This window comes from Ambystoma mexicanum, chromosome 1p (genome assembly GCF_040938575.1).
Source record: "Ambystoma mexicanum isolate Mex_15411 chromosome 1p, UKY_AmexF1_1, whole genome shotgun sequence".
Taxonomy (NCBI): Eukaryota; Metazoa; Chordata; class Amphibia; order Caudata; family Ambystomatidae; genus Ambystoma; species Ambystoma mexicanum.
Window position 1 is genome coordinate 199,815,699 of NC_090921.1, and position 26,282 is coordinate 199,841,980.

Genomic DNA, 26,282 nt, shown 5'->3' on the forward strand with positions numbered 1-26,282 from the left:
CTCCATAGGCATCATCTTTTTGCCATGTCTTACACAGCACCTTTACTGCAGTGACAAAGGGTTGCTTTTTGCAGACTTCCCACTTTAAACTCTATATTCTGGGACTTACTCTTGTTCTCAGAACATGTAAAGTTGCCATTGACTTTATTAGTCTTTTTAAATTCACAGAGCCAGTACAACTTATCTTACTTAGAGTACTGGAAAGGGCTAATAGTCATCCCTTTTTGTCTGTCTCTCATGGAACATTGTTTCGATCCCTTTTCATTAAGGTTTGGCTGGTGGCAGTGGTATCTACCATATTTTTCCTACCGCGGTTTATTTAAATAGCTTTGGTACTGTTTTAGGCTATCTTGGTAGCCTCAAACTTAAACCCGCTGGGCCACATTTACTTTAATTTGGTTCTGGCTGGGTTTATTCGCCATTTCTTTTTGTAAAGGTCTTTCTCGTGTTTTACTCTGCGCGCCAGTCCAGGTTCGGTTCCTTTGTTCATGGTCCTTTGGAGGGCTTCTGCACAGATGCCCACCTTAGGCGCCCGCATGTCTGGGTAGGCAGAATGTGAGGTTAGGGTTTTAGAACCCCTGCCATGGCTTCCCTTGGTAACCCAAGTCGCACTCCAGTTTGATTGGCTAGGTGACTGTCCTGCCAGGACAGCCAACCTGCTGTGTGATTGACAGCCAGGCTGTGTGAATGGGGGAAAACTGCATAAAAAGCAGGTCTCTGGGACTAGGAGGGCAGAGTCACCACTGGATCGAGAGAACCGAAGAGAAGCTGACAGAAGAGGACCTCTACCACGACTGAACCTCCCGGTGAAGCCCTGCTGCAAGTCCGAATCTCCAAACTTCGACAACAGAGAAGATCTGCAAGGAATCTTCTTCCCCTGAGCTGGTAGGACCAACCAGTTTGCTAAACACCAAGCAAGGCCTCCCTCTCCTGGTTGAATTTGCTGTGCACTGCTACAGTGAACCGGATAGCCAAGAGGCTCAGACCCTGTTTGGGTTTTAAGGAACGCACCTTTTCTTTGTTGCTGTGCTGCTGATTTGTTCCCTGGCCAGTGCAGGACCCTCCAGTCTTCCTCCTTCGTGTCAATCCGACAGTCGCTTCAGGAACCGTGAGCCTGCAGGATCTGCCAGGAACGTCTGCCTCAGTTACAGCCTCCTTCTTCATTCAAGGTGCTGTTTAAATGTGGTCTTTCGTTCCGTCCGACCGCAGTAAAAGTATTTGAAATCTTTTGTCAATCCGGGGGCTTGTCCTTCTCTACTCTTTTGAATAACTTTTCTGCCAACCAACTTCGTTTTGAACTCTTGACAAAGACTTAACCGAGAACTACCATGAACTGTGTGATCCTGAGCAAAGACTGTGACACACTAACATTGCCCCTGGCCTAATGATTTCAATCCTCATGGTAGAAAGCCTTTTCCTTGCCTACTTACTTGTTGGTCCTGCTTAATTTTGTATAACCTTGTCTTTCCCTCCCTTTTAATTGCTGGAGTGCCATTTTGCTTACACTTCATTTTGAGCTTAACTTGTCCAGAATTCATTGGGTGTTGTGTAGTATATTAAGAGTGTGATTTTCCTGCTGCTTTACTTAGTGAACTGTTTTACAACTGATGTATAAATAAATGTATATTCTTTTACTAAGAAACCTTGAGTCAGTGTTTGCTTGAAGCATATTCATTGCTGTCCTTTGTGTAACTCTTGATAAACTCACTTTACTCTTTAGATACATCTGGCTGCTCAGCCATCACTACCACTTTACTGTGTAGTACAGGCTTGTACCAAAGGTGAATTTGTATTTGCACTCGTTGTCTTAATTGTATGTGGTGTTCCCAAAGGGTACTGCATATGATTCTGCCTAACAATCGTTCCCTGGTCAATCTATAAAACTCTAATTTGCTTTTACTTTCAGATTCGATAGAATGCATTAAGTGCCCATTGGAATTTTGGCCTGCTGGCAAACAAGACCGTTGCATCCCAAAAATTACAGAGTTTCTTTCCTCTGAAGAATATTTAGGAATTGTTCTGACAGCTACTGGTATTTTATTCTCATCAATTCCGTCTGTTATTTTGGGACTTTTCATCCATTTCAGGAATACTCCAATTGTGAAAGCAAACAACCGCTCTCTCAGCTACCTCCTGCTTCTGTCTCTCACTTTGTGCTTTCTCTCCTCATTGACCTTCATTGGATATCCAACGCAAGAGAAATGCCTCCTCCGTCAGGCCGCCTTTGGAATAAGCTTTGCTCTTTGTGTTTCTTGCATCTTGGCTAAGACAACCATGGTGGTAATCGCATTCAATGCCACCAAACCCAACAGTGACTTAAGGAGATGGATTGGACCTCAAATGTCTTATTTGGTCGTCTGCATCTCTACACTCATTCAAGTGCTTCTCTGCATCTTATGGCTGTCTCTGTCTCCTCCTTTCTGTGAAAAGAATACCCAAACAGAGCCTGGAAAGATAATCATTCAATGTAATGAGGGGTCTCTCATAGCATTCTGGTGCATGCTGGGATATCTAGGACTCCTGGCCTTTATCAGTTTCATAGTTGCATTCTTAGCCCGGAAACTACCTGACAGTTTCAATGAGGCCCAGTTCATCACCTTCAGCATGCTGGCCTTCCTCAGCGTCTGGCTTTCCTTTATTCCAGCCTATCTGAGCACCCGGGGCAAGTACATGGTGGCCATGGAGATCTTCGCCATTCAGTCCTCCAGTTCAGCTTTGCTTTCATGTATCTTTTTTCCAAAGTGTTACATCATCCTGGTAAAGCCAGAGCTAAACACAAAAGAACATTTAATGGGACGCGATCCAGCAAACATAGTGCATTAAAGGTCCATTTCTTGTTTTTCGGTGCTCAATATCAAAATTAAGAATGTTATTCTAGACTGCATACAGTGCATGTCAGTATAGACCAGCACATGTTCAGCGTACGGAAGAAACAGGTACTTTTCAGTAAGAAGGTTTCCTTTCCTTTTTGAGTGCCATTGTTTGCATGATCTAGCCTTTGCTGCTTCAGATATGTGGTTTTTGCCATTGGCCCCACTCCTATGTTTGGTGGTTATGCTGCTTCCTGCTTGCTCATTCCCACCCCCATGTTCTGCTCAGACCCTCTTCCCCTTTGTGCTGGGGGGGTTCTGTCTTGCTCGAGTTTATTTGAGAGCAGCCATAGTTCCAGACATGTCTCTGGGCCTCATTACAAGTACGGCGATGCAGTAAAAACAGCAGTAACATAGAAGTAATTTGGTTATGCGTGCCGTTTTAAAGATTTAGAATTGAGATGGAGGATTTTCCTCTAGCAAAAGGCTGAAGGTAAACCAAAACTTTACTGCTAAAAAAATCCAGTGGACTCCAAAAAATGTGGATTTAGACTGCCCACCACCACTTGTAATCCAACAGTAAATCTGCCAGACCAAGTGGTGCTAACACTATTTCTGTTTAGGTATTGTGGCTGAATTAGTGCCGGAATACCACCAAACTTGTATTGAGGCGCCCTGTCTTGACTCTGAGCTACTCTCCTGCCAGTGCTCTGTTTTGATTGCCTATCTATAGAGCCACAGGACAATCTCATCCACCGCTTGAGATCTGACATGGATTATACAAAAGACAGTGAATCCCACCCCCAATAGCCTAACTGAAGATTGTAAAAAGAAGACGTGTACAGAGAGTGCAGTTCGATAGCTCCATCATTTTAAGAAAACAGAATGTTGAAAGGGTCTACATACAATAATATGTATGCCAAAAGTAACTAAGGGAAAGGTAAAAACGAAAACTGATTGTGTCTACAATATAATGCAAACATTAATGATAAAGACATTTACAATAAAGAAAGTAAAATCACCCTTTTAACATTTTTTATTTCCTGTAATGTTTTCACAAATAAAAGGTTAGCAAATATATGCATGGTGTTTTAAAAAGAATTTCTATTTGTTATTGAGTCAGTTGTACACTAGAAATTCCACAGACCTTCCATTTCTACTCACAGGTTCTTCCTTAGCATTTGCCTAGTTCCCTGTGTGGAGGTGTACTTTCAAAAGTAGGAGACCTCTCTATCACCCCGCACCTTCTCACTCCATATCTCCTGACCAAAAGAGTTTCTTTTCGTTTTGACTGTTTTTCCTCGTTTTTGTTGATCCAGTTTTCTGTGCACGTTTTTGAATTACAATGAAGCTCATGTTAGTGACATTAATAATAACCACTCTAGCTGAGGCCTGGTTGATTGGAAGAACTCCAGCATTTGTTTTGGCATCAACATGAAACTTGTTAGAGATTCGGAAGAAATCTAGAAATCTAGAACAGCAAGGACAGAACAGAACTGTGGGGACAGAATCTTCTTCCCGTTAAACAGATGGACTGTCGTTGCAGCAGATCACAAAAGGTGTATCAGAATCGGCCAGTGCAGCTGGTGAACATTTTAATTGGAGGAGACAGTGACCGAGCATAGCAAATCTCTGGGTAATAACGGTTTGAAAAGGCACATTTTACAGTACACTTTCAGTGAACCATTTGGTAAAAAGCCATACAATGTACAATTCATTTTGCAGGGAACAAGTGAAGAAAAAAATCCAATTGATGCCAGATCACAAAGAGTACACAGGAACATTTACCAATGCATTTGTCCACAATGTACGCCAGCATCACAAAAGTCCATGCTGGCTCTACCAATATATGACATTGTTGGCATGTGTTTTGAAAGATCACTCTTGTTGGCTTTGTCAGAATTCCAGTAATGTCAATGAAGACTCTTCTATGATGTCTGTGTCAATATATTCCAGAATTGCCATGCAAGAATTCTCATGCTGGCTTTGCACATAGTGCCAACTAAAACATGGCTGCATAAACTGTGCTACTAGCTGAAGCTGCCCATCCACATTAACAGCGGTATTTCTATAATGGAACTCCATGGCCTTCATTACGACCCTGGCGTTGGACCATGGTGCCAATAGCACCATGGTCCATGCCGGTAACTTACAGACTCCGCCATGGTGGAATGGGGAATTACCGCCCCATTCCGAGGTTGGCGGGGCGGTAATTCCCCATGCCGCCATGGCCCTTCCCCATTCCCATTTTTGCCCCATAGGGCTCAATGGGAATGGGGAAGGCGCTAAGTACGGTGCCGCAAATTGCGGCACCGTACTTAGCACCAAGGTCCCTTTGCGGGTTGGTTTTTAACGCCTGCAAAAAGCAGGCGTTAAAGTCTCCAACCCGCAAAGGGACCTTGTAATCAGGCGTTAAGGGTTTAACGGCGCCGCCACCTTTTACGGCGCCGTTAACCCCTTAACGCCTGGGTTGTAATGAGGGCCCATGTGTGGAAGTGCTTTATGTGAATTGTAAATGTGTGGTTAATTGTCCTGTATTCCCTTTGAACAAGAAGGATGCTGCTAAAATCGAATGGAAAAGGAACTTCCAACGGAGGTCCTGTGTTAAGCCTTGCATGCCATTTTTGTTCCTATCAAATGTCTTCTCGCCCAGGTCTTGGGTGCCTGTTTGATATAATGATTGTTGTACAGTGCTTGGTTGGCATGCTGGGAGAGCTCAAAAGCAAGGGATGTGTGTTGTGTAGTGCTTGGATGGATGCAAGGAACTTATGATGTAAGATAGAATGTTGTGAGAATGTTGCTGTAAGGGTGAAAGAGTGTTATGGGTGATGGTTCTATACTCAGGCAGTTGGAGGGATCAAGCTTGGGTGATGGGTGCCGTTGGGCTCCTAAGAAGTAACTTGATGTAATCTAAAATAACTACAATAAACAAACTTGCCTGTAACTTATCTCTAGTGCCTGCCGGCCTGATTTATTTCACTGGCGATGAGCTTTAAGAGCCAAGGCATGCAGAAACTGAAAAGAAGAGAAAAACAGGAGAAAAGTGAGCTGTTGCGTGTGGTGCAGCAAGCAGAGAGTAGGACCTGCTACCCCTAAAGTGTGCAGCCCATCACCCAGGGTGAAGGACGAAGATTCAGGGCAAAAGAAGAAGACCCAGGGTGAAGGAAGAAGGCCCAGGGCAAAGAAGCCAAAGTAAGACGCAGGGCAAAGAACCAGAAGTAAGATACCAGTCAGAAAAGACCCAGGGTAATGAATAAGTGAGACCAAGGGTGCAGAAAAATAAATAAAAACCCGGGCAAAGAAGATAAAGTAAAAGGAAAGAAAGCCACCGGGGGAAGGAAGGTGAAGAAAACGCTCAAGGCCAAGAAGTAGTGAGCCAGCACCCAGGGAGAAGCAGCAGGCTGTTGTGCATCACCTAGGGCAGCTCAAAGAAGAGGGTGACTTCCGTGCAGACGTAACTGGCATAAACGGGCTGTGCTATGCAAGAAGGTCTAACACAGTGAGAAGTAGGAGAAAAGGGCTGGTCGTGGTGCACATGGGCTGGCTAGGTGTCCAGTACACGTTAGCTTCAGTCAAAGAAATGATGAGCGAAAAGAGGAGAGGAACCGATTTTGTGGTGTAGCTCTACTGGCATACCTAGGACAGGCATTGGGTGTCGGAGTAGAGATCTGTGCTATTCCTGTGTGGATAGGAGAGTGATTTGAAGAAAGGACCTAGTGGTGTCTGTTTAGCGGAAGAAGGACAGACAGTGGAAGGGCTGTGTGCTTGTGTCCTATGAGGACAGGCTGGGCTCTGGTTGCAAAAGCAGCAGAGGAGGACGACAGTGTGACGAACAAGTGGCACAAGGGAGGGGCTGCCATTACGAGGCTGTTTGATAACGGGGGAAGGATGTGATCTTCTGGAGGATGGCTGATCCACGGGAGGCCTAGGTAGTGAGAAAAAGAAAAAGAACTGCTATCAAGAAAACAAACTCACGAGAAACAGCCAAGTGATGGGAATTGCCTGTGAATGGCAATGATGATAGCTTTAGAAGTTATTTGTGTGCATTTCCAGCTCTTGATATGTCTGGCAATGGCGAAGGATTGTAGCGTGGTATGGCCACTGTATAATGGATGTTGTTTACTATGGTGTGGGGCCAACATACATGTAAATGTGTATAATGTAATGTTAACAGTTTTACAGGATTCCCAAGTTGGCTAGAGCTGCTAATCTCAGCATCGACTCTTAAGCATATCATCTGCCATCAGAGGGCGCTAGAGAGCCAACCAAGATGGCCACTCTCCTGTGATCTCCCGTGTGGCTCTTCATGAATCATGTTTCATCGCTGATGCTTCGGTGGTTAATCAGCCTCATCCATCACCCTTGAGCAAAGCTAAGGGCTGACGTTTACATTTCACCCATTTTGCAGAGTTCTGAGCCTCCAGTGAACGTAATCCCGCCCTGTTGGGAGACTCTGTGAGTGACGGGCGGCTGGGCCCCCAATACGCTGCTGCCGCCTGGAAGACTTCCAGCGCAGGCACAAACGAAGCCCCCGACGAGAGACGGTGTGTTGCAGAGCGTTTTAGAGGTCGTTTTAGAGGTGGCGTTGCAGCGACTGTGCCTGCTCCACCAAGAGCCCCACTGGCTGCACTCTGAACAAAGGGACATTTTTACATATCTCCCTGGTGGTGTCTCGTGGACGGACCCGCTGTGGCCTGCCCGCCCTGGTGGTTGCTCGGAGGGCCCGGGGCCAGGATATGCCAGGTGTGATCCCTGTGAAGTGGGAACAAGGCAGTGAAACCCAGCCCGACTTCGGAGCCGTGCCCCCCACACCTGTCGCTCTACGCCACAGGATTCGACGCAGGCCCACCCGAGGCCCACCAGCAAATGCCCGACTGCAGAGTCGGCCCCCCGGCATGGGCGGCTGCAGGAGCCTTCAGTGTGGGCCTGGTCCCCTCACTCCGTGTCAGGTCCCAGTCAGAGTGGTAACAAAGGAGGTACTTCACCCTAGATCCATCATTGAGAAGGGAGGGTGCTCCCCCCTACATCCTAGACCAGCAGAGCCGCCACCTGTGACAACCGCGGATGAAATCACCCCCCAGATCAGTGCACCGCGAAGCGGGGAGAAGATCCGGAGTCCCTTACGCATCGCGGCCCCTGGGGTTCGCACAAAGCCCGCTCGCATTGGAAGGAAGGCTAACGTGTTGTAATCCTGCAACAACAAAAAAACATACAACGTTTCTTTACAATGGACGAAGAGGATCACGGCGACTACAGTGGCGGCCAACGCCCGTGCAAAAGGTACTGTGCCCTAAACGTACTACACCATCAGCGATTTCTGCTAGGCTGGGAGCTGCGATCCATACTTCCCGGTGCCAATCTCCTCTATAGATATTTTCCCCGGCATCATTGGTTGAACGTTGTTTAAGGGTACATACCACATAGTAATCAGTCCGCCCCCCCTGGCACGACCACACCGGATGAACGGCAGAGATTGTCCGGGCAATGCTCGATCTGAAGACAGCTGGGCACACGGTCTTTCCTGTCAAGCCCTCAAGAAACACAAATTAGGAAACATGCAGACATCCAATAGCACAGGCAAGGACTGCAGTTAACCGGTCACCACCAGCCTACATTTAAAAGCAGCCTTGTGTGACCCTCACAGCACCAGCCTTGACTTTTACTGGAACCGCGCATAATCAAGAGACTTCGCTTAATGCATAAAATAGCCCATTACTCCTAAAGAGCGATTTAAGTCAAGGTCACCCTGGCAGCTTGACTTCCCCCTGGCACCCATGTGAACAAGTGGAAATATCTAGGCACTTCACATACTACAGCTCCTGGTGGCCCTGTGACATTCACCCACATTGAAACAAAGACAACCAATTTGTACGCCTGCAGAAAACCCACATGAGGGGTTACTACAACGAACAAGAAAGCATACCGCGACTAAAGTACTGACTACCATCAGTACGTAATACTCCTGGGACTCCCCAACCCTACTTGGTCTGCGTAGGTGACAAGACAACAACTCTTAGGCCAATCCGGACCAGATTTGTCTTACCGGCCAAACACCTCCTTTGTACTCAGGGGATCGGGTCCAGGGGGACTTCCAGAGATCCACCCAGCATCAAAGGTAAGAGGAGACACCCCACTTCTATCACTAGTCCCTGGTCAACCTCTGACCCGCTCACATGCACCATGGGGAAGTCAGATAAGTCACAACGCAAGCTAAACTTTGAGACCGGGAACACATCTTGAACTCCCTGACCTAACAGTGGACCAGAGTCTTCTACGCAAGACGCATAGCTGAAAGCTGGGATTGGGAATCTCAACCTCAAAATAGATGGACTCTCCTGCTAAGTCGACCAACTGCAACATCGGCTTGACAAGCACTCTGATCGTCTAGACCCAGTGGAACAGCGGGTGTCCAACTTAGATGATGGCACGACAACTTTGACAGCTACGGTGTCGACTCTAGCAGCTCAAATGAAAATTGTGAATGCAAAAAATGAGGACCTAGAGGGGCGCGTCAGGAGAAATAATGTGAGGATAGGCAGGGTCAGAGAACAACAACTACAGTCAAGAATAGAAGACCACATTGAAGGACTATGCACAGAACTCTTCAGATCGGATGCGCTTTCACGTCTTTTTCATGTCTTTTTCTTCACTATCAACAAGATCGGTCCCAGGAGCCCCCCCACCCCCTCGCCCAATCATCACAAAGCTACTAAATTACAAAGATAGGGACATGATGCTGAGACTCGCAAGAGAGAAAGGCGACCTACAGTATGATGGTGATACCATTCATTTATACCCAGATTTCTCGCCGGCCGTCCATGCACAAAGGAGATCCTTTATGAATGTTAAACACTGACTACGGGATAACCAGATACCTTACTCGATGCTCTTCCCTGACAGACTTCGAGTGCAACACAATGGTAGGGCCCAATTCTTCCAGTCACCTGAAGAAGCCAGCACGTATCTCGACCGGGCCGGCTGTAGAGCGTCTAACATCAACCCAGGACTACCACAGAGAGAAAGAGCACGAAGAAATCCGCCATGATCAAACACAAGGTACTGAGGAAGTGACATAAACTCAGCAAAAATACGCCCGGACACAGTAAAAAAGTACTTAAATGAGAGCCAAACTACTTGGGAGGCTCCTAATGCTCCTTGCACAGTTTAGTTATAGTCCACCAGTTGGATGTTAGCTGGGAGGGTAATGACGACGAGCAAGTTGGGGGTTGCTCGCGAGTTAGGGTGGGAAAAAGTAGGCAAGTTAGGGTTACCAAGTTGAGACATGTTAGTTATTTGACACATGCACCGGTCAAGGCCGAGACACCACACGCCCGGCCCCGCTCAAGATTACCTCGTCCATACCTGCCTGCGTGACAGATGACCTTTAATGAATGCATAAGGAAAGAAGACCGCTCTGAACCCATAAACAGGGCAGCCATCAAAATCTCAGCCAAAATAGCGAGTGAAAGTCTGGCATATTCAATCTAGCCACATGGAACATTAAAGACGGCAATCAACCAACCAAAATTAGGAAAATAACCCAGTACCTGCGCCAATACAGAATCAATGTAGCCTTTATCAGGAGACACACCTATGCCCTGCCTCCAAAAACCTTTGGGCCAGAGATTGGGGATGCCACAGGTATTTTGCTTCCTTCTGCTCCTACGCCAGGGGGGTTGACATCTTAATCAATAAAACAACTAACTTTAAGCTGATACTGACTCGAAAAGATGCGCAAGGCAGATCACTAATGGTCCATGGGACTATTAATGGGGTAGAAATTATTCTTATCAGCTCCTACGGCCCAAACACAGACGGCTCCAACAACTTCGACTGGGTGTTGACACACCTTGAATCCAACAGGGAAGTCACAGTCATCTGGGGAGGGGACCTTAACACACCACTAAACCCCCGTAAAGACAAATCGCACAAAACAACGACTCCACCCTCCAAGGCGAGTCTACACATTATCGAAATATGCAAAGCCTACAATCTCAAGGATATCTAGAGATACAAACATCAGGAAACCCGAGAGTACACCTATTAATCTTGGGTCCATAAATCCAGCTCGAGTCTCGACTATCTTCTTGTATCCTCACATTGCAGATTTCAATAGGGAGAATGCTGCATCCTTCCCAGGTCTCTATCGAAATATGCAAAGCCTACAATCTCAAGGATATCTAGAGATACAAACATCAGGAAACCCGAGAGTACACCTATTAATCTTGGGTCCATAAATCCAGCTCGAGTCTCGACTATCTTCTTGTATCCTCACATTGCAGATTTCAATGGGGAGAATGCCGCATCCTTCCCAGGTCTCTATCAGACCACTCAGCAGTCACCCTCGAATGCATCACGTCCTGAGACGGCAACAATAAACCTCCTTGGAGATTCAAGCAAGGAGCCCTCCTAGACCAGGTCTTTGCTGATGAGCTAAGAGCCGAAATATTATCCTTCATCGAAGCAAATCAAGGCTCTGTGTCCTCAGTGGGTACACTTTGGGAGATATTAAAGTGCTTCGTCAGAGCAGTATGCCTAGCGAAAGAAAATGGGATTCTCAGGTTGATAAGGAGAGAATTAGCCTCAAGCGAGACCCGCCTTAAAAAACTCAAACAAAACCATTTGTCCGCAATCAAACCCTGCACTTTAACAGCACTTAAAGAAGAGCTAGAAACCTTTAGAGCAACGACGGAGAGAGAGATTACATTTCTAACTAGCCATCACAAGATCCGTCAGTATGGCGAAGGGCAGAAACCTGGGGCGCTCCTAGCCAGATGTGTTGCAGCAGAGAGGAAACATACAATGGTCGAATCAGTACTCGACCGCACAGGCAGTCCCGTCTACTCTGATGACGACATAGTTGAAACATTCTGCAAATTGTATCTGTAACGCTCACCTGATTCCCGTAGAGGCGCCGGTCTTGATTGGGCGTATACCGTATCGGCAATGGTGATGTGTAACACACGGCTGGCTCTTTGGGCTGGACCTCTGTGCACTGTATGTATGACTTGAAGGGTAAGATGTCTGCAGATAGAAAATATGGGATTAAGGAACTGGGTTATTGAATGTCTCTCTCTTCTTCCCTTTCTCTTCTCCTGTAGAACCCCAAAGGTTAACACTCTCACCTTAGGTAAGGGAACGCTGTGCTCTCCATCTGCCTCGGGGCAGGGTGCTGTAACCAGTTTCTTCACTGGATAAGGGGAGCAGGCCTCTTGACTTCAGAGGACTGCTGTCCGTCGTTTACTGCACGAACGGTAAGTTTTGAGTAATTCTAATGTCTTTAAAGTCTTTAGTAATGATGTTTCTTGTTTTGCAGGGTTCCGGCGATGGCGGATGACGGGCTGAAGTGAGTTGAAGATGGAGCCCGTGTGATGAATAGAAGCGCCTGGAAGCACGTAAGTAAGCGCTTGTTGCCTGCTTCACGATGCCCTCTAACTGTCTTTTTATTTTGCAGGTACAAGTTCGGAGCGGCTGCAGGGTGCCGGAATACCCACTGGGTTAGATGTGGAAAGGAGTAATGGCACGTGAGTATTAAAGTTCCCCAATGTCTTTAAACGCACCTTGTTTTGTCTTTCAGATGCGGGATGCAGCGCTGAAGGCCTCCGGAGCGTGCGAAGAGTTGGTAAGCTTTTGTCTTTCAGATGCCGGAATGCAGTGTGAAGACCTCCGGAGCGCACGAAGAGTAGGTAAGCCTTTGTCTTTCAGATGCCGGAATGCAGCGCGAGGCGTTGGTGACAGCCGATGGACCAGGTAAGTGAAGAGCTGTCACTGAAGACCGTAATGCTAACCTGTTCTTTCTTGTCTTTATAGGTGTTGCTGAAGACTGGATTCAGGATGGTAAGCCTTTTTCCTTAGGCCCAGGATCCGATGCAGAAGACACGATGAGCGTTCTGCTGCAGAGGATGCAGAATAACGCAAAGCAAGATTCATCCATCGGGTGTGGTTTAAATAGCCTCCTGTAGTACTTAGGTGTCTCCTTCCACAGCCACGCCTAGGTAAGAAAAGAGTTCCTGCTTTCCAGAAGAGTTCCAGTGTTCTGAATCTAGGGAGTGGCTCCTGCCCCACCCAACAGGAAAAGTAGTTCCAAACAGAAGAGGATCAGAGGCTCAACTGGCAGGCAAGTAAGCAGCATGGTCTGCTGCAGGTAAGTCCACCCAAGCATTATGAGCCCGGCGCTTCCAGCGCTGGGACTGGGCATATTTATGAGCCTGGTGCCACTGGCACCAGGACTGGGTCCAAAAGGTCCCAATTGGGACTGGTTGGCACTCGGAACCTGGGTTATGGATCTGCTTCCAAGGGAGTTGGGAAAACCCTGACCTTTTGGAAGCAGAGATCATGACAGTACCCCCCCTCAAGGCCCCTCCCAAACCGGGCTTCTCCGGGGGTTTTGGCTTGTCAGGAAATGTTCGGTGAAATCTTTTGATTAGGTGAGGAGAGTGGACATATTCAGCAGGTTCCCAGGATCTCTCTTGGGGGGCCGTAGCCTTTCCAGTTTATTAGGTAAAATAGTTTAGATTTGGAGATCTTGGAGTCCAGAATGCTTTTGACTTCAAACTCGAGTTCTCCATCAACTAGGATAGGTTTTGGAGATTTAGTTAGTCGGGTTTGAGTTTGCACGGGTTTTAATAGAGAGACGTGGAAGACCGGATGTATCTTCATGTGCGGGGGGCAAGTCCAACTTGACCGCTACTGGGTTTACTATGGTAGTGATGGAATAGGGACCAAGGTATCTTGGGTTGAATGTGCGTGGCCCTTTTAGAGGTAGATATTTGGTGGATAACCAGACTTGATCCCCTACTTGATATTGAGGGGCTTCCTTCCGATGTTGATCTGCTCCTTTCTTGTATTGTTCTTTAGCCCTTTGAAGGTGAGAAACAGCTTCCTTAAAGGCTTGGGTGATTGTAGAATGCAGGTAGTCTACTGCTGGTGTTTCAAGATCTTGGAGGGGATCCAACTCCGAGGTTCGAGGGTGACTGCCGTACAAAAGAAAAAACGGGGTTTTCCCAGTTCCCGAATGGACAGAGTTATTGTAGGCATATTCGGCTATCCAAAGGATGTCTTTCCAAGTTTTTTCAGTTTGTTGCAGCATGCAGCATAAATACTGTTCCAGAGTTTGATTGGTCCTCTCGGTTTGTCCGTCGGTCTGAGGGTGGTGACTGGTCGATAGTCTCACATCAATTTGAGCCGACCGACAGCAACTTCGCCAAAAATGAGAAATAAATTGACTACCTCGATCCGAAATTAGAACCGAAGGAAAACCGTGCAGTCGGAGTTGCTGCTGTTGGCAAGCCTTTGAGCGGAATGAAATGCGCCATCTTTGAGAATAAGTCCACGATTACTAGAATCGTATTGTATCCAGAGCATGGAGGTAGATCGGTGATGAAGTCCATAGAAAGCGTATGCCAAGGGCGAGGTGGGATGTCAATAGGGCGTAAGAGGCCTGCTGGTCTTTCCTTTTGACTCTTGTTTTGGGCGCATACTCCACAGGACATTATAAAGTCTCTGATATCTTTTTTCCAAGACGGCCACCAGAAATATCGCTTGATCTTTTCTGAGGTCTTGGCCATACCGGGATGTCCTTCCATTAAAGAATCGTGATAACAAGAGATTACTTTTTTCTGTAAATCTGTGCTGGGTAGGTATAATCGTTCTTGGAAATACAATAAGTTGTCCTTTACTGCAAAGTCCTTTCCCTGCAGATGCCAATTCTGTATGTCTGCTGGAGTTACAAGTTGCCTGGCCTTATCCTTAACTTCCTCTATGGATTCTGTGGCGATTACACCCAGAATTCTTTGTTCGGGAATGATTGGTACAGGTTTAGGGTTGATCAAGTGTTCTTCCACTCCCATCCGAGAAAGGGCATCAGCTTTACCGTTCTTTGTACCAGGTCGATAGGTAATTATGAAGTCAAACTCGGCAAAGAATAATGCCCAACGGAGTTGTCTAGAGGATTGGGCTTTTGCGGTTTTCAAATATTGCAGGTTTCGGTGATCCGTAATCACAGTACCGGTGTGTCGGGCCCCCAGCAGATAATGCCGCCAAGCCTTAAAAGCAGACTTGATAGCCAGAAGTTCCTTGTCAGTAATCGTATAATTGATTTCAGGAGGCGAGAATTTGCGGGACCAAAATGCCACGGGATGCAACTGATTGGTTACCGGGTCCTTTTGTGATAGAACTGCCCCCATGGCAAGGCTTGAAGCATCAGTTTCCACGATGTAGGGGAGTTTGGGGCGAGGGTGTTTTAAGATTGGTGCAGAGATAAATTTAGTCTTCAAATCCTGGAAAGCTTGTTCCGCCTCGGTAGACCATTCAAAACGTTTGTTTTTCTTTAACAAGGCAGTGATGGGCTGGACTATTCGAGAGAATTCGGGGATAAACCTGCGGTAAAAGTTAGCGAAGCCTAACATGCTTTGCACACCTTTTACGGAGGATGGTGATGGCCATTTGAGAACTGCATCGGCCTTCTTTGAATCCATACGCACTCCGCCAGGTGATAATATGAATCCCAAGAATTCAACTTCAGTCACGTTGAAAACACATTTTTCCAACTTAGCGAAAAGTTTGTGTTGACGCAATCTTTCGAGGACCATTTTCACGTGTTTCCGATGTTCAGATTCCGATGAAGAATAAACGAGGATGTCGTCAATGTAAACAACAACACACACATCTATGAGCTCTCTGAGGACATCGTTCATAAAATATTGAAAGGCGGCCGGGGCATTGCAAAGTCCGAAGGGCATGACCTGATATTCAAATAGTCCATACTTGGTGCGGAAGGCCGTCTTCCATTCATCGCCCTCTTTTACTCGTACCAAGTGGTAAGCTCCTCTAAGATCCAGCTTTGTATATATGCATGCTTTTCTGACTTGGTCCAGGAGTTCAGGGATCAAAGGTAACGGATATCTATTCTTAACGGTGATCTGGTTCAGGGAGCGATAATCTATACAAGTTCTAAGGTCTCCTTCCTTTTTTGGAACGAAGAACAAAGCTGAAGAAGCAGGGGACTTGGAAGGACGAATAAACCCATTTGCCAGGTATTGATCCAGGTATTGTCGAAGGTGAAGGTTCTCAGGCTCGGTGAGGGCATAAATTCTACTACAAGGAGGAGTAGATCCAGGTATCAGGTCTATCTGGCAGTCACAAGATCTATGAGGAGGTAGAGAGTTAGCCTGATCCTTCCGGAAAACATCTTGGTATTCTAGGTATTCGGGAGGTAACTGGGGAGTCTCTGAAGAAATTGCTGCCAGTGCAACACCAGGTGGAGGGTGACAAGTAGAGACACATTCTGGAAACTGGACCGTTCTTGCTCGCCAATCGATCAGAGGATTGTGTTTCTCTAACCAAGGTATTCCTAGAATAATCTGAAACTGAGGGGCCTTGATCACATCGAACACGATCTTCTCATGGTGTCCATCTTGACTTACTAGCGTCACCTCTTGAGTGGTATGCGTTACTGGCCCGGAGGTTATCTCCGTACCGTCCACCGTAGTAATGACGTCCTTTACAGCCTTGGGACAAAGAGTTAGATTCATCCTCAAAACCATTTCATGATCCACATAATTGCCGATGGCACCGCTGTCGACGTAAGCTTCAATTGCATGTAATCGATCCGGATTATCAGGGCTAATGAGGACCATAGGTATCACGAAATGCGAGGTCACGGAACTGGTTTTCACGCTCGGCAAGAGGACCTCTATTCTTGTCGGGCGAGGTCGTTTCCCTGCTCAGAGTTTGTAACTTTGGTAACTGCAGCTCCTACTGCCTTCTTGGCAGGTTTCACAGGACAGTCTCGAAGAAAGTGCCCTGAGTTTCCGCAATAGAGGCATAATTGCAACTGTTTTCTCCTTTCCCGCTCCTTTTGTGTTAGAGGACCTTTCAGACCCCCTATTTGCATGGGTTCCCCGGGGTCTACTCCTTTGGAAGGAGTTGGCGGTTTGGAAAATACTCGAGCATCAAACTTGGAACGATCGGCCTTCCTGTTCTGCAGTCTTTGATCTATTTGAACGACTAAGTCTATATAGTCCGAACAATCTTGTGGGGGATTCACTACTTGGGCTAACACATCTTTGAGCTCTCCACGTAGACCTCTATAAAACAGCGTAATCCTTTTGTCCTCAGGCCATTGAGTTTCCACTATCAGTCTGTTGAAAGACGCAATATAAGCCAAAGGTCTTGATTACCTTGTCGCAACGAAAGAAGCTCATTGTCCAAGGCCTGCCCCTGTGAATGTCTTGCGAACAGTTTTTCCATACTGAGCTGAAAAGCTTGAAAATCATGGAGGACCGGATCATCTTGATTTACTAGAGGGATCGACCAGTCTGCCGCATTGCCACTAAGGTACGAAAGCACGAAAGCTACTTTAGCTTGATCAGTTGGAAAGGCTGCTGGCCGGCATAAGAAATGCAACCGGCACTGATTGATAAATACTGCAAACCTCTTTGGGTCACCAGAAAATCGTTCGGGCGGAGCCAGAGGTACATTCCCAGGTAGGTTGATCTGCACTGGATTCATAGAGGATGTAGAAGGAAGATTTCCCCCAGATGTGGGTAACGGGGTCTGTCCGGCTTGTGACTGTAGCAATTGTCTAGCGAGATCATCTGTTCGCTCCTTGGAAACAATCAGTTCCCTTCTTAGAGCGTTCGTTTCCTGACGGGCTGCATGCACTTCTGCCCTTAGTTCCCCAAGTAACTGGGCTAGCTGGTCGGTATCCAAGGTTTCCATAGCGCCTGGACGGGAGTTTTGTGGTAGGCTTTGCGTTCTGTAACGCTCACCTGATTCCCGTAGAGGCGCCGGTCTTGATTGGGCGTATACCGTATCTGCAAAGGTGATGTGTAACACACGGCTGGCTCTTTGGGCTGGACCTCTGTGCACTGTATGTCTGACTTGAAGGGTAAGATGTCTGCAGATAGAAAATATGGGATTAAGGAACTGGGTTATTGAATGTCTCTCTCTTCTTCCCTTTCTCTTCTCCTGTAGAACCCCAAAGGTTAACGCTCTCACCTTAGGTAAGGGAACGCCGTGCTCTCCATCTGCCTCGGGGCAGGGTGCTGTAACCAGTTTCTTCACTGGATAAGGGGAGCAGGCCTCTTGACTTCAGAGGACTGCTGTCCGTCGTTTACTGCACGAACGGTAAGTTTCGAGTAATTCTAATGTCTTTAAAGTCTTTAGTAATGATGTTTCTTGTTTTGCAGGGTTCCGGCGATGGCGGATGACGGGCTGAAGTGAGTTGAAGATGGAGCCCGTGTGATGAATAGAAGCGCCTGGAAGCACGTAAGTAAGCGCTTGTTGCCTGCTTCACGATGCGCTCTAACCGTCTTTTTATTTTGCAGGTACAAGTTCGGAGCGGCTGCAGGGTGCCGGAATACCCACTGGGTTAGATGTGGAAAGGAGTAATGGCACGTGAGTATTAAAGTTCCCCAATGTCTTTAAACGCACCTTGTTTTGTCTTTCAGATGCGGGATGCAGCGCTGAAGGCCTCCGGAGCGTGCGAAGAGTAGGTAAGCCTTTGTCTTTCAGATGCCGGAATGCAGCGCGAGGCGTTGGTGACAGCCGATGGACCAGGTAAGTGAAGAGCTGTCACTGAAGACCGTAATGCTAACCTGTTCTTTCTTGTCTTTATAGGTGTTGCTGAAGACTGGATTCAGGATGGTAAGCCTTTTTCCTTAGGCCCAGGATCAGATGCAGAAGACACGATGAGCGTTCTGCTGCAGAGGATGCAGAATAACGCAAAGCAAGATTCATCCATCGGGTGTGGTTTAAATAGCCTCCTGTAGTACTTAGGTGTCTCCTTCCACAGCCACGCCTAGGTAAGAAAAGAGTTCCTGCTTTCCAGAAGAGTTCCAGTGTTCTGAATCTAGGGAGTGGCTCCTGCCCCACCCAACAGGAAAAGTAGTTCCAAACAGAAGAGGATCAGAGGCTCAACTGGCAGGCAAGTAAGCAGCATGGTCTGCTGCAGGTAAGTCCACCCAAGCATTATGAGCCCAGCGCTTCCAGCGCTGGGACTGGGCATATTTATGAGCCTGGTGCCACTGGCGCCAGGACTGGGTCCAAAAGGTCCCAATTGGGACTGGTTGGCACTCGGAACCTGGGTTATGGATCTGCTTCCAAGGGAGTTGGGAAAACCCTGACCTTTTGGAAGCAGAGATCATGACAGTATCAAAACCTATATGACTCTCATTACACCACAGATCCTAATGAGCTGGCGCAATACCTGGACGCAGTCAAACTCTATTTCACAAGTGCCGAACTCTGTGAACAATTGAATGAACCTATCACTACAGAAGAGATTCTTAAAGCAAATAAGGAACTACCGAACACAAAGCCTCCCGGCCCAGACGGCCTAACGGGCAAATTCTACAAATTCTTCTCGGACCTCCTGACTCCGCATCTGCTGCAAGTCTATGATGAGGCCATGGCCAACGACCAACTACCACCTACACTTTACATGCCCAATATTATTCTTCTTCACAAGCCCGGCAAATCGAAAGAAGACTGTGCTTCATACAGACCTATATCTCTGATCAACCTGGACAACAACATTTTTGCAGAAATCCTTACTAAAAGGCTGTTGCCACTGATGCCCGCCATTGTATTGGCTGACAAAGCCGGTTTTGTCCCAGGCAGAAACACATAATTCGGCCTGAGAAGGATGTTCGGCGTTATGGGAGCCCTCAACCCAGAAAGCCAAGCAATGGTGGTTCTATTGGATGCCGAAAAAGCATTTGATTCTGTTGAATGGCCCTTCTTATATGCAGTACTGGAACAAATGGACCTTGGCAAACGGTATATACAACTGATTGCCCTCCAGAAAAAAATGACGAACATCCAATATTACGCTAGGTAACACACGCTCAGCCGAAATATACCTACTACAAGGGACGAGACAAGGCTGTGCGCTGTCGGCATTGCTATTTGCCCTGGTTATGGAGCCTCTAGAATCGGAACTCAGGCTCTACCATTACACAGAGGCCTTTCCCCAGGGCCACACAAAATGATCGTATCCCTGTACACAGACGTCACACTTATTCTTCATGATCCCAAAGAAAACCTAAACCCTGTGATGCAAGCAGTGCTCAAGTTTGGCAACTTCTCTGGGCTGAAACGCAAAATCTCTAATCTTTCCCCTCACTGCTTCCACCAAGGAATTCTCAGACGACTTTGGCTTCAAATGGCAACACTCAAAAGTTAGGTATTTAGGCATCCTTATGTCCAGATCCAGCAGCAACATTATACAGGACAATTATGAGAGTGCAAAGGACGCAATCCAAAAGAAAGTGAACAGTTGGAAATGGCTCCCGCTCACGCTTTGGGGAAGAGTATCCCTGGTCAAAATGGTTATCCTCCCGAAACTGTTATATCTTTTCACAAACACCCCCTTAATATTGACACAGCGGTTCCTACACCGAATCAGGAGCATGATCCTCGACCTGGTATGGGCGGGCAAGGTTGCAATAGTAGCCAACACCACTCTATCTCTTCCAGTGACACATTGAGGACTCGCCCTCCCAGATATAGAGCATTACTAGTGGGTGGCTCAGGCTCAATTTCTCAGTCACTGGTACGCCGTACACTTCATTAGACCCCATGTTCAGATTGAGAGAGCCCTGGCGACACCCCATCTCCTTCAGGCTGTGATCTTTGGCCAACTACAAGCACATCGAATGCTGATGAACATTGTATTCACAACATTCACAATCTGGAAAAGAATAGATACACGAAGCGGAATCCAAACCAGATTCTCCCCTCTCCTCCCAGTGAGAAATATACCAGGATTCCCAATTACCTCAGAAAAGGGTCTTCCAACAATGGACTGAAAAGCTACAAGTGAAAACTCTAGGCAACCTATTTCCGGAAGGCATGTTTTCGCCTCGCAACAGGCTTGCGATATGGGGTGCAGTAACGCTTTGGATACGTTCATCTATTACAGGCTCCAACACACTCTTCAGGCCATTATTTCTACCTTCCCACGTCCACCTCCCACTTGGCCACTGTTGAATGGTGTAATTCATGCTCAAGGAGCGGGCCGCCTGGTGGCAAACATCTAGAAAGCACTCCTGGCCGAAAAACCCCTACTGAACTCAAAACCCAGAGGAAGATGGGAGAGAGCACTGAACATCACAATATCAGATGAAGACTGGTAATATATTCTCAGACTCACTAAAAAAATTGCGATCAACACGAGATATAAGCAGATTCACTTTAATTGCATCCACCAGGTGTACCGTACCCCTGCAAAATTCCACGCCCAGCGTGCTACCATATCCGCAGCATGTAACAGATGTGGATTTCCTGAAGCAGACTTCGTACACCTCTCATGGTCATGTCCCGTGGTGGCGGCGTTCTGGAACTCTGTGTTGGAGAAAACGTCAGCAATAATTGGAAAACAACTGAACCCTTACCCTACACTGACACTGCTGGGCCTAACCAAACAATTGCCAGATTCTGTTCAGAAACTGATGAATCTTCTGCTTGTCCTAGCACATAGAAGAATCGCAAGCAGCTTGTTAAAAGGACCACCACCAAGTCTGCGGCACTGGCTGCGAGATGTCATGTATTGCCAAGATGTAGAATCCAATTTCATTAAGACACTTCGCCTGCATGCCCGTCCTCCAGACACCTGGGGCCTATACATAGCTTACCTGATATTAACTGAAGGTGAACTGGCTCCACGGACTCCGTCCCCAACACACAGTCAACGGTTGCCGCCACAGAGTGCTGCCACACTCCCAGATGTCCCGTAACGTTAACTTTTGTTTCGAACTGTTCGATCAGCCAGTGTGCATGATGGGGGAGAACCCCGGGAAGGAAGGGGGGAAGGGTCTATGGGGAGACTTGGTTTATGAGGGCCGGTGCATGGCCTCTGTTTTTTCGTTGTTTAATTTTGTGAAAAACTCAATAAAGTAAAAAAAAAAGAAAAAAGCATATCATCGGCCATAGTTGTTTGGGGGAAATGATGTCTAATGTTAAAATTGTTCTTATTAAGGAAGGCTAGTTTGACTTGCTGTGATGCTGACCTCCAGTACACAAGAATAAGCACATCAGAGAGCATGATTGTGCTTAATATATTAGGAAAGTGAAGAGGTAACTATTGTGAAGATGTGCATGTATAGAGTGACAACTATGAAAATCTATGGCTATGTCAAGGTGTTAACATGTCATTGTGTGTGTATTTTATGAAAATATTGAGAACATTTTAAGAGATGTGTTTGAGAAGTGACACGTATTGATAAAGTGTATGCAACTGCAAAAGACCTCTGTGTTTGTATCAGTGAAGCGACACTGTGCTCGTTAACTGAGCCATCAGTATGGTGAATGCATGGGATTACTGCTTCCGATGTTTGGTGTAGTCAATGGAAAAGGTGTGGAATTTGTCTCTCTTGCGTGCGAGTTGGAAAGTGTTTTCAGAGCAGCACTGCTTCAAAATAGGATGCAAGAGAGGAGTGGAGAGCATGTATGTGGGTTGTATGGGCACAGTTTGTGTGTTAGTGAGTGGCTTGATTAGCATGTGGTGAGAGCTTGGAAAGGAAGGTAGATGTGTTGCATAGTGCTTGACTGGCATGTGTGAGGAGGCAAATGTGTTGTATAGTGCTTGGTTGGCATGTGGTGAGGAAAGGAGATGTGTTGTATAGTGTTTGAATGGATTCATGGAAGTTGGGCCCTTAAGAAGTAACTTGATGTAACCTCAAGTGACTACAATACAGGACTTATCTGTAATTTACCTGAAGGGCCTGTCGACCTGCCTTATTTCAATAACCATACCACTTTCATGCTGGCTTCCTAATAACCTTTTAAGGCATAATTCGAGTGGCCCTAGAAGTTGACATTTTCTTTGAATTATGGCTGGTATCTCAAAATATATGTGGGACTGTAAGTCATATATTTATTTTGCCTGCCTCAGTAGCAATACACACTTTTGGGAAGGAGCTAGTGCTTTTCTTCATTCCCAAGCTTCCCAATCACTTTAGAATTAGGCAAGACTTCTGTTAACTGTTTTCTAAGCACTACAAGAGTACATGGGGGAGGAGGATCACTAAATGAAGATAGTTAAGATTTAAATATAAGGTGTTTGTAAAACTGTTAAGTTGAAGTTAGCTTTTTTCAAAGCACAGTGAATGCAGCCTGTGCTAAAAATAGACTACAGGCATTGCCTGGTGTTGCCTAAGGCTGGCAGATCAAAAGAGGTAACTCAGCAGCTGTTCCCTGTCTATCAAAACACACAGTCAGGCTGGGGCTCATCTACACAATGTAACAGTATGGGAAAATAGGGTTTTTAGGAGAATTACTGGACCAGATGAAATATACGAATATCGAAGTGTTGAGAGTGTGGCGGGAAGGTGTGTTTATATATAAATGTGCATAATATAGTACAATGATGAAAAAATAAGCGACAATGTATTTTTGCATAGGTTATCATTGTGTTAAGTAGCCTGTCCCAAACATAAGCCCAGCCTTGCAAGAATGAAGATGGCAGCCCTGCTTATAAGGGCAGGATGACAGTTTTGGAGGGAGCCATGCCAGTATCCAGTAACCAAGTCACGAGTATTTGAGCTCCCTGCCCAGCACCAGTCTTCAGGACCTGGGAGCGGTTGAGGGACAGAATAAACTGATTTGGAGCAGAGTCCTTTGCCCATCCTCACTTCTGTACAGATTATATGTGTTATCCTTTGCAAGATAGACTATTTACCTTAATTCCCTAGAGGGGTGCATTTATTCTGGTGTGCGAGTGATCAGGGGTACCCCAATATATTTAAGGGGTGCCCCTGTAAGTTTGGTTTCACTTTCAGTGGTGACGACCCAATGTGATACTTAGTTTCTTGCCCCCGTACTTTTGCGAAGCCCCACGCCAGTCAGCCACGCCCATCTGTAGTGTTCAGACTCCTAAATCAAAAAACCCATATATCCTGAGTGACTTTAGTAGAAGCCATTTTAAAAGGAATCCTTTCTGCTCACTGAAGCAGACCGTGGCTCCAGACAGACAGGCCAGCATGGGGACTTTGTAATGGAGGAAAAACTCAAGTGAACAACGCCTATGTGAGTATACTCTTGCAAGTGATAACACAATGGGTAGATTTATGTATAATATGGTGATGTGAATGATAGTATGGTGATGTGGAGGATGTACGAGGTCAATGGAATAGATGGAATAGGACTTGGTGACGTATTATGGAATAGGACTTTTGGTGATGTAGTAAGGAATAGGACTTTTGGTGACAAGGAATAGATTGGATAGGATAGATTGGATTGGATTTCAGGTGATGTGTTAAGGAGTAGATTGGATAGGAAGTGGGTTATGTTTTGAAATTGTCACATATTTCTGTTTTTCTAATTTTTATAATGGAATAGAAACATCAGCATATAAAAGACTGAGATGAAAGGGATCCTCAGCATATAAAAGACTCAGATGAAAGCGATCCCCAGCTTCTAAGGACTGGAGGTAAGGGATCCTCAGCCATAACAGGCTGGGAAGATAGTACCACACATTATTCTTTTATGATGATAAAAGCAATAGGTTGTAATATAGAGGATATAAGTTAAAAAAGTTGTGGCTCGGTATAAAGGAATGGGCCTGGATTTTAGTCAATTATTTATTGTATATTTTCTCTTGTTGTCTTTAGTGGTAAAAAAGGAAGGTAGGTGGATGAGCCACGGTGTGTATGTGTGTGTATGTGTGAAATCAAGGTGGAGAAAGTGTAAAGGGGTGGGGGGAATGTGGGTTGATCTGCATTGTTGTGTAAAAAGCTGAAGCATGCAATCGGGTCTAAGTGAAGCATTAGGGACGCACGCAACATTATGGAAGAAGAAACTCCAAAAAAACACATGCATAGGGTTCTGCCACTGTGTTGTGATAGAATAAATAAACAATGGATAGTAGAAAAAAAGGAAGGGGGAACGTCCTGCTCCTGGCCAGAGTAGGGCTCCCATAACAGAAACATGCCAGAAAAAATGTCCATCTTTGTAGCAGCAAAATATGAAGGGAACAAGCCCTAAAAAAGAAAAGAGATTCTAGATCTCTGACAATTAGTTGAGGATATGGAAGATCAGGAAGGTGAAAAAGAGATCAAATATAAGGGGATATACCCTGTAATGCCTAAACCTTCAGTAAGGTATACACACCCAGTCTATAAGCCACCAGTGGTAGAGAGAGCGTCAACATGATTATCAGGATTAGCAACTAGGGGGAGAAGAAGTAGAACAAATAAGGGATAATGGAGGGGAAGATCAAGGTAGTAGAAATAATGAAGAGGCAGGGCAAGAAGGAGATCAAGGAGAGGAGGTGGCAAGAAACCCACCCCTGCCACAAGAAGAAGTGAGGAGGTACAGACCAAGGAATAGACCAGATTCAATCACGGCAGTACAAGATCAGAAGAATACTAAAAGGGTAGAAAACAAAATAAAGATGTATTTGCCTCTAATACATAGAGGTGTAGGGATAACGCAGCATGCGCCATGGCCTTAAATGGACAAAAATAATGTGATTAAAGCTCTCCACAGGAGAGGAGGAGGAGGAGGATTGGGAACATCACAGTGCTGGTATTGCTGGAAATGGGGGCATTTCGCAAGAGAGTGCGGGAACAGGTCTGGATGAGATTTAATTATGGGTCATCACCTCCAGGGAAGGTATTCCCAGGGCCCTAAGGAAGGAGACAACAGCAATTTGGGCGAGGGGGCTGACAGGCAAGGACTACAGTAGGCAGCAACTACAGTAGGGTGAGGTGACACCGTTTAACAGAATGGCAGGAGGTACAGACGCCCCATTCCAAGGAGTTAAAATGACAGGGGCGACCCTTTTTTATTCCCTTTGACAAATATTCTGATTAGGACATTGTGTTTGAAGAGTTAGAACTTGACACAGTAGCCGTTTCACGTTAAAGACTGATCATTCTCCTCAAAGGTTTATTCTCTTTTGGGAACACATTTGGCTACCGCATTTTGCAAGTGTGTTCTTACTCAAATCCATTGAAAAGGATTACTAATATAAGCGGCTGATATCCGGCTGGATGTGATTGTATTATTGGCGACATTGGATCCTTGGAATACACAGATCCCAAGATTGCATTAAGGATCAAGTTCAGATCCATGCCCACCAGGACTGGAGGGGACGATCACTGTAGAATTTTAAGAAGAGCTACGATGAATGTCAGACATCTAAGAGTCAACAGACAGAAACATGTTGGGTTATATATAGATTGCAACAAATTAATTTTTCACTGATATTTGTATGGTAAATGTAGTTTTTTTAGTTAATGTGGTATGGTTATTTTTTTATTTTTACATTGATGTTGTGTATGTAATCTTCCTGTTTTTGGATAACCTGGTTTTAGGGTTGTTCCTTAATCTGTGTATTATTTAACACAGTTTTAATGAGAATTATGTCTTTTTTCTATAATAAAATATTTTTCTTTATGATATAGCTTTTGTGTGTTACACCTTTCCTTCCCATTAAAATGTGAATTTGAACTGTTTTCTTCTATA

The 26,282-nt window shown here is 45.9% G+C and overlaps 1 protein-coding gene across 1 annotated transcript in view; it reads left to right on the top strand.

Annotated features, from left to right (window-relative positions):
• LOC138467613 (extracellular calcium-sensing receptor-like) overlaps positions 1-2,823 on the top strand; it is a 232,990-nt gene extending 230,167 nt beyond the window's left edge. The window contains exon 8 of the mRNA XM_069607806.1: positions 1,907-2,823. Within this exon, the coding sequence (XP_069463907.1) occupies positions 1,907-2,823 (917 nt within the window). The remainder of the gene's footprint in view (positions 1-1,906) is intronic.
• The last annotated feature ends 23,459 nt before the right edge of the window (positions 2,824-26,282 follow it).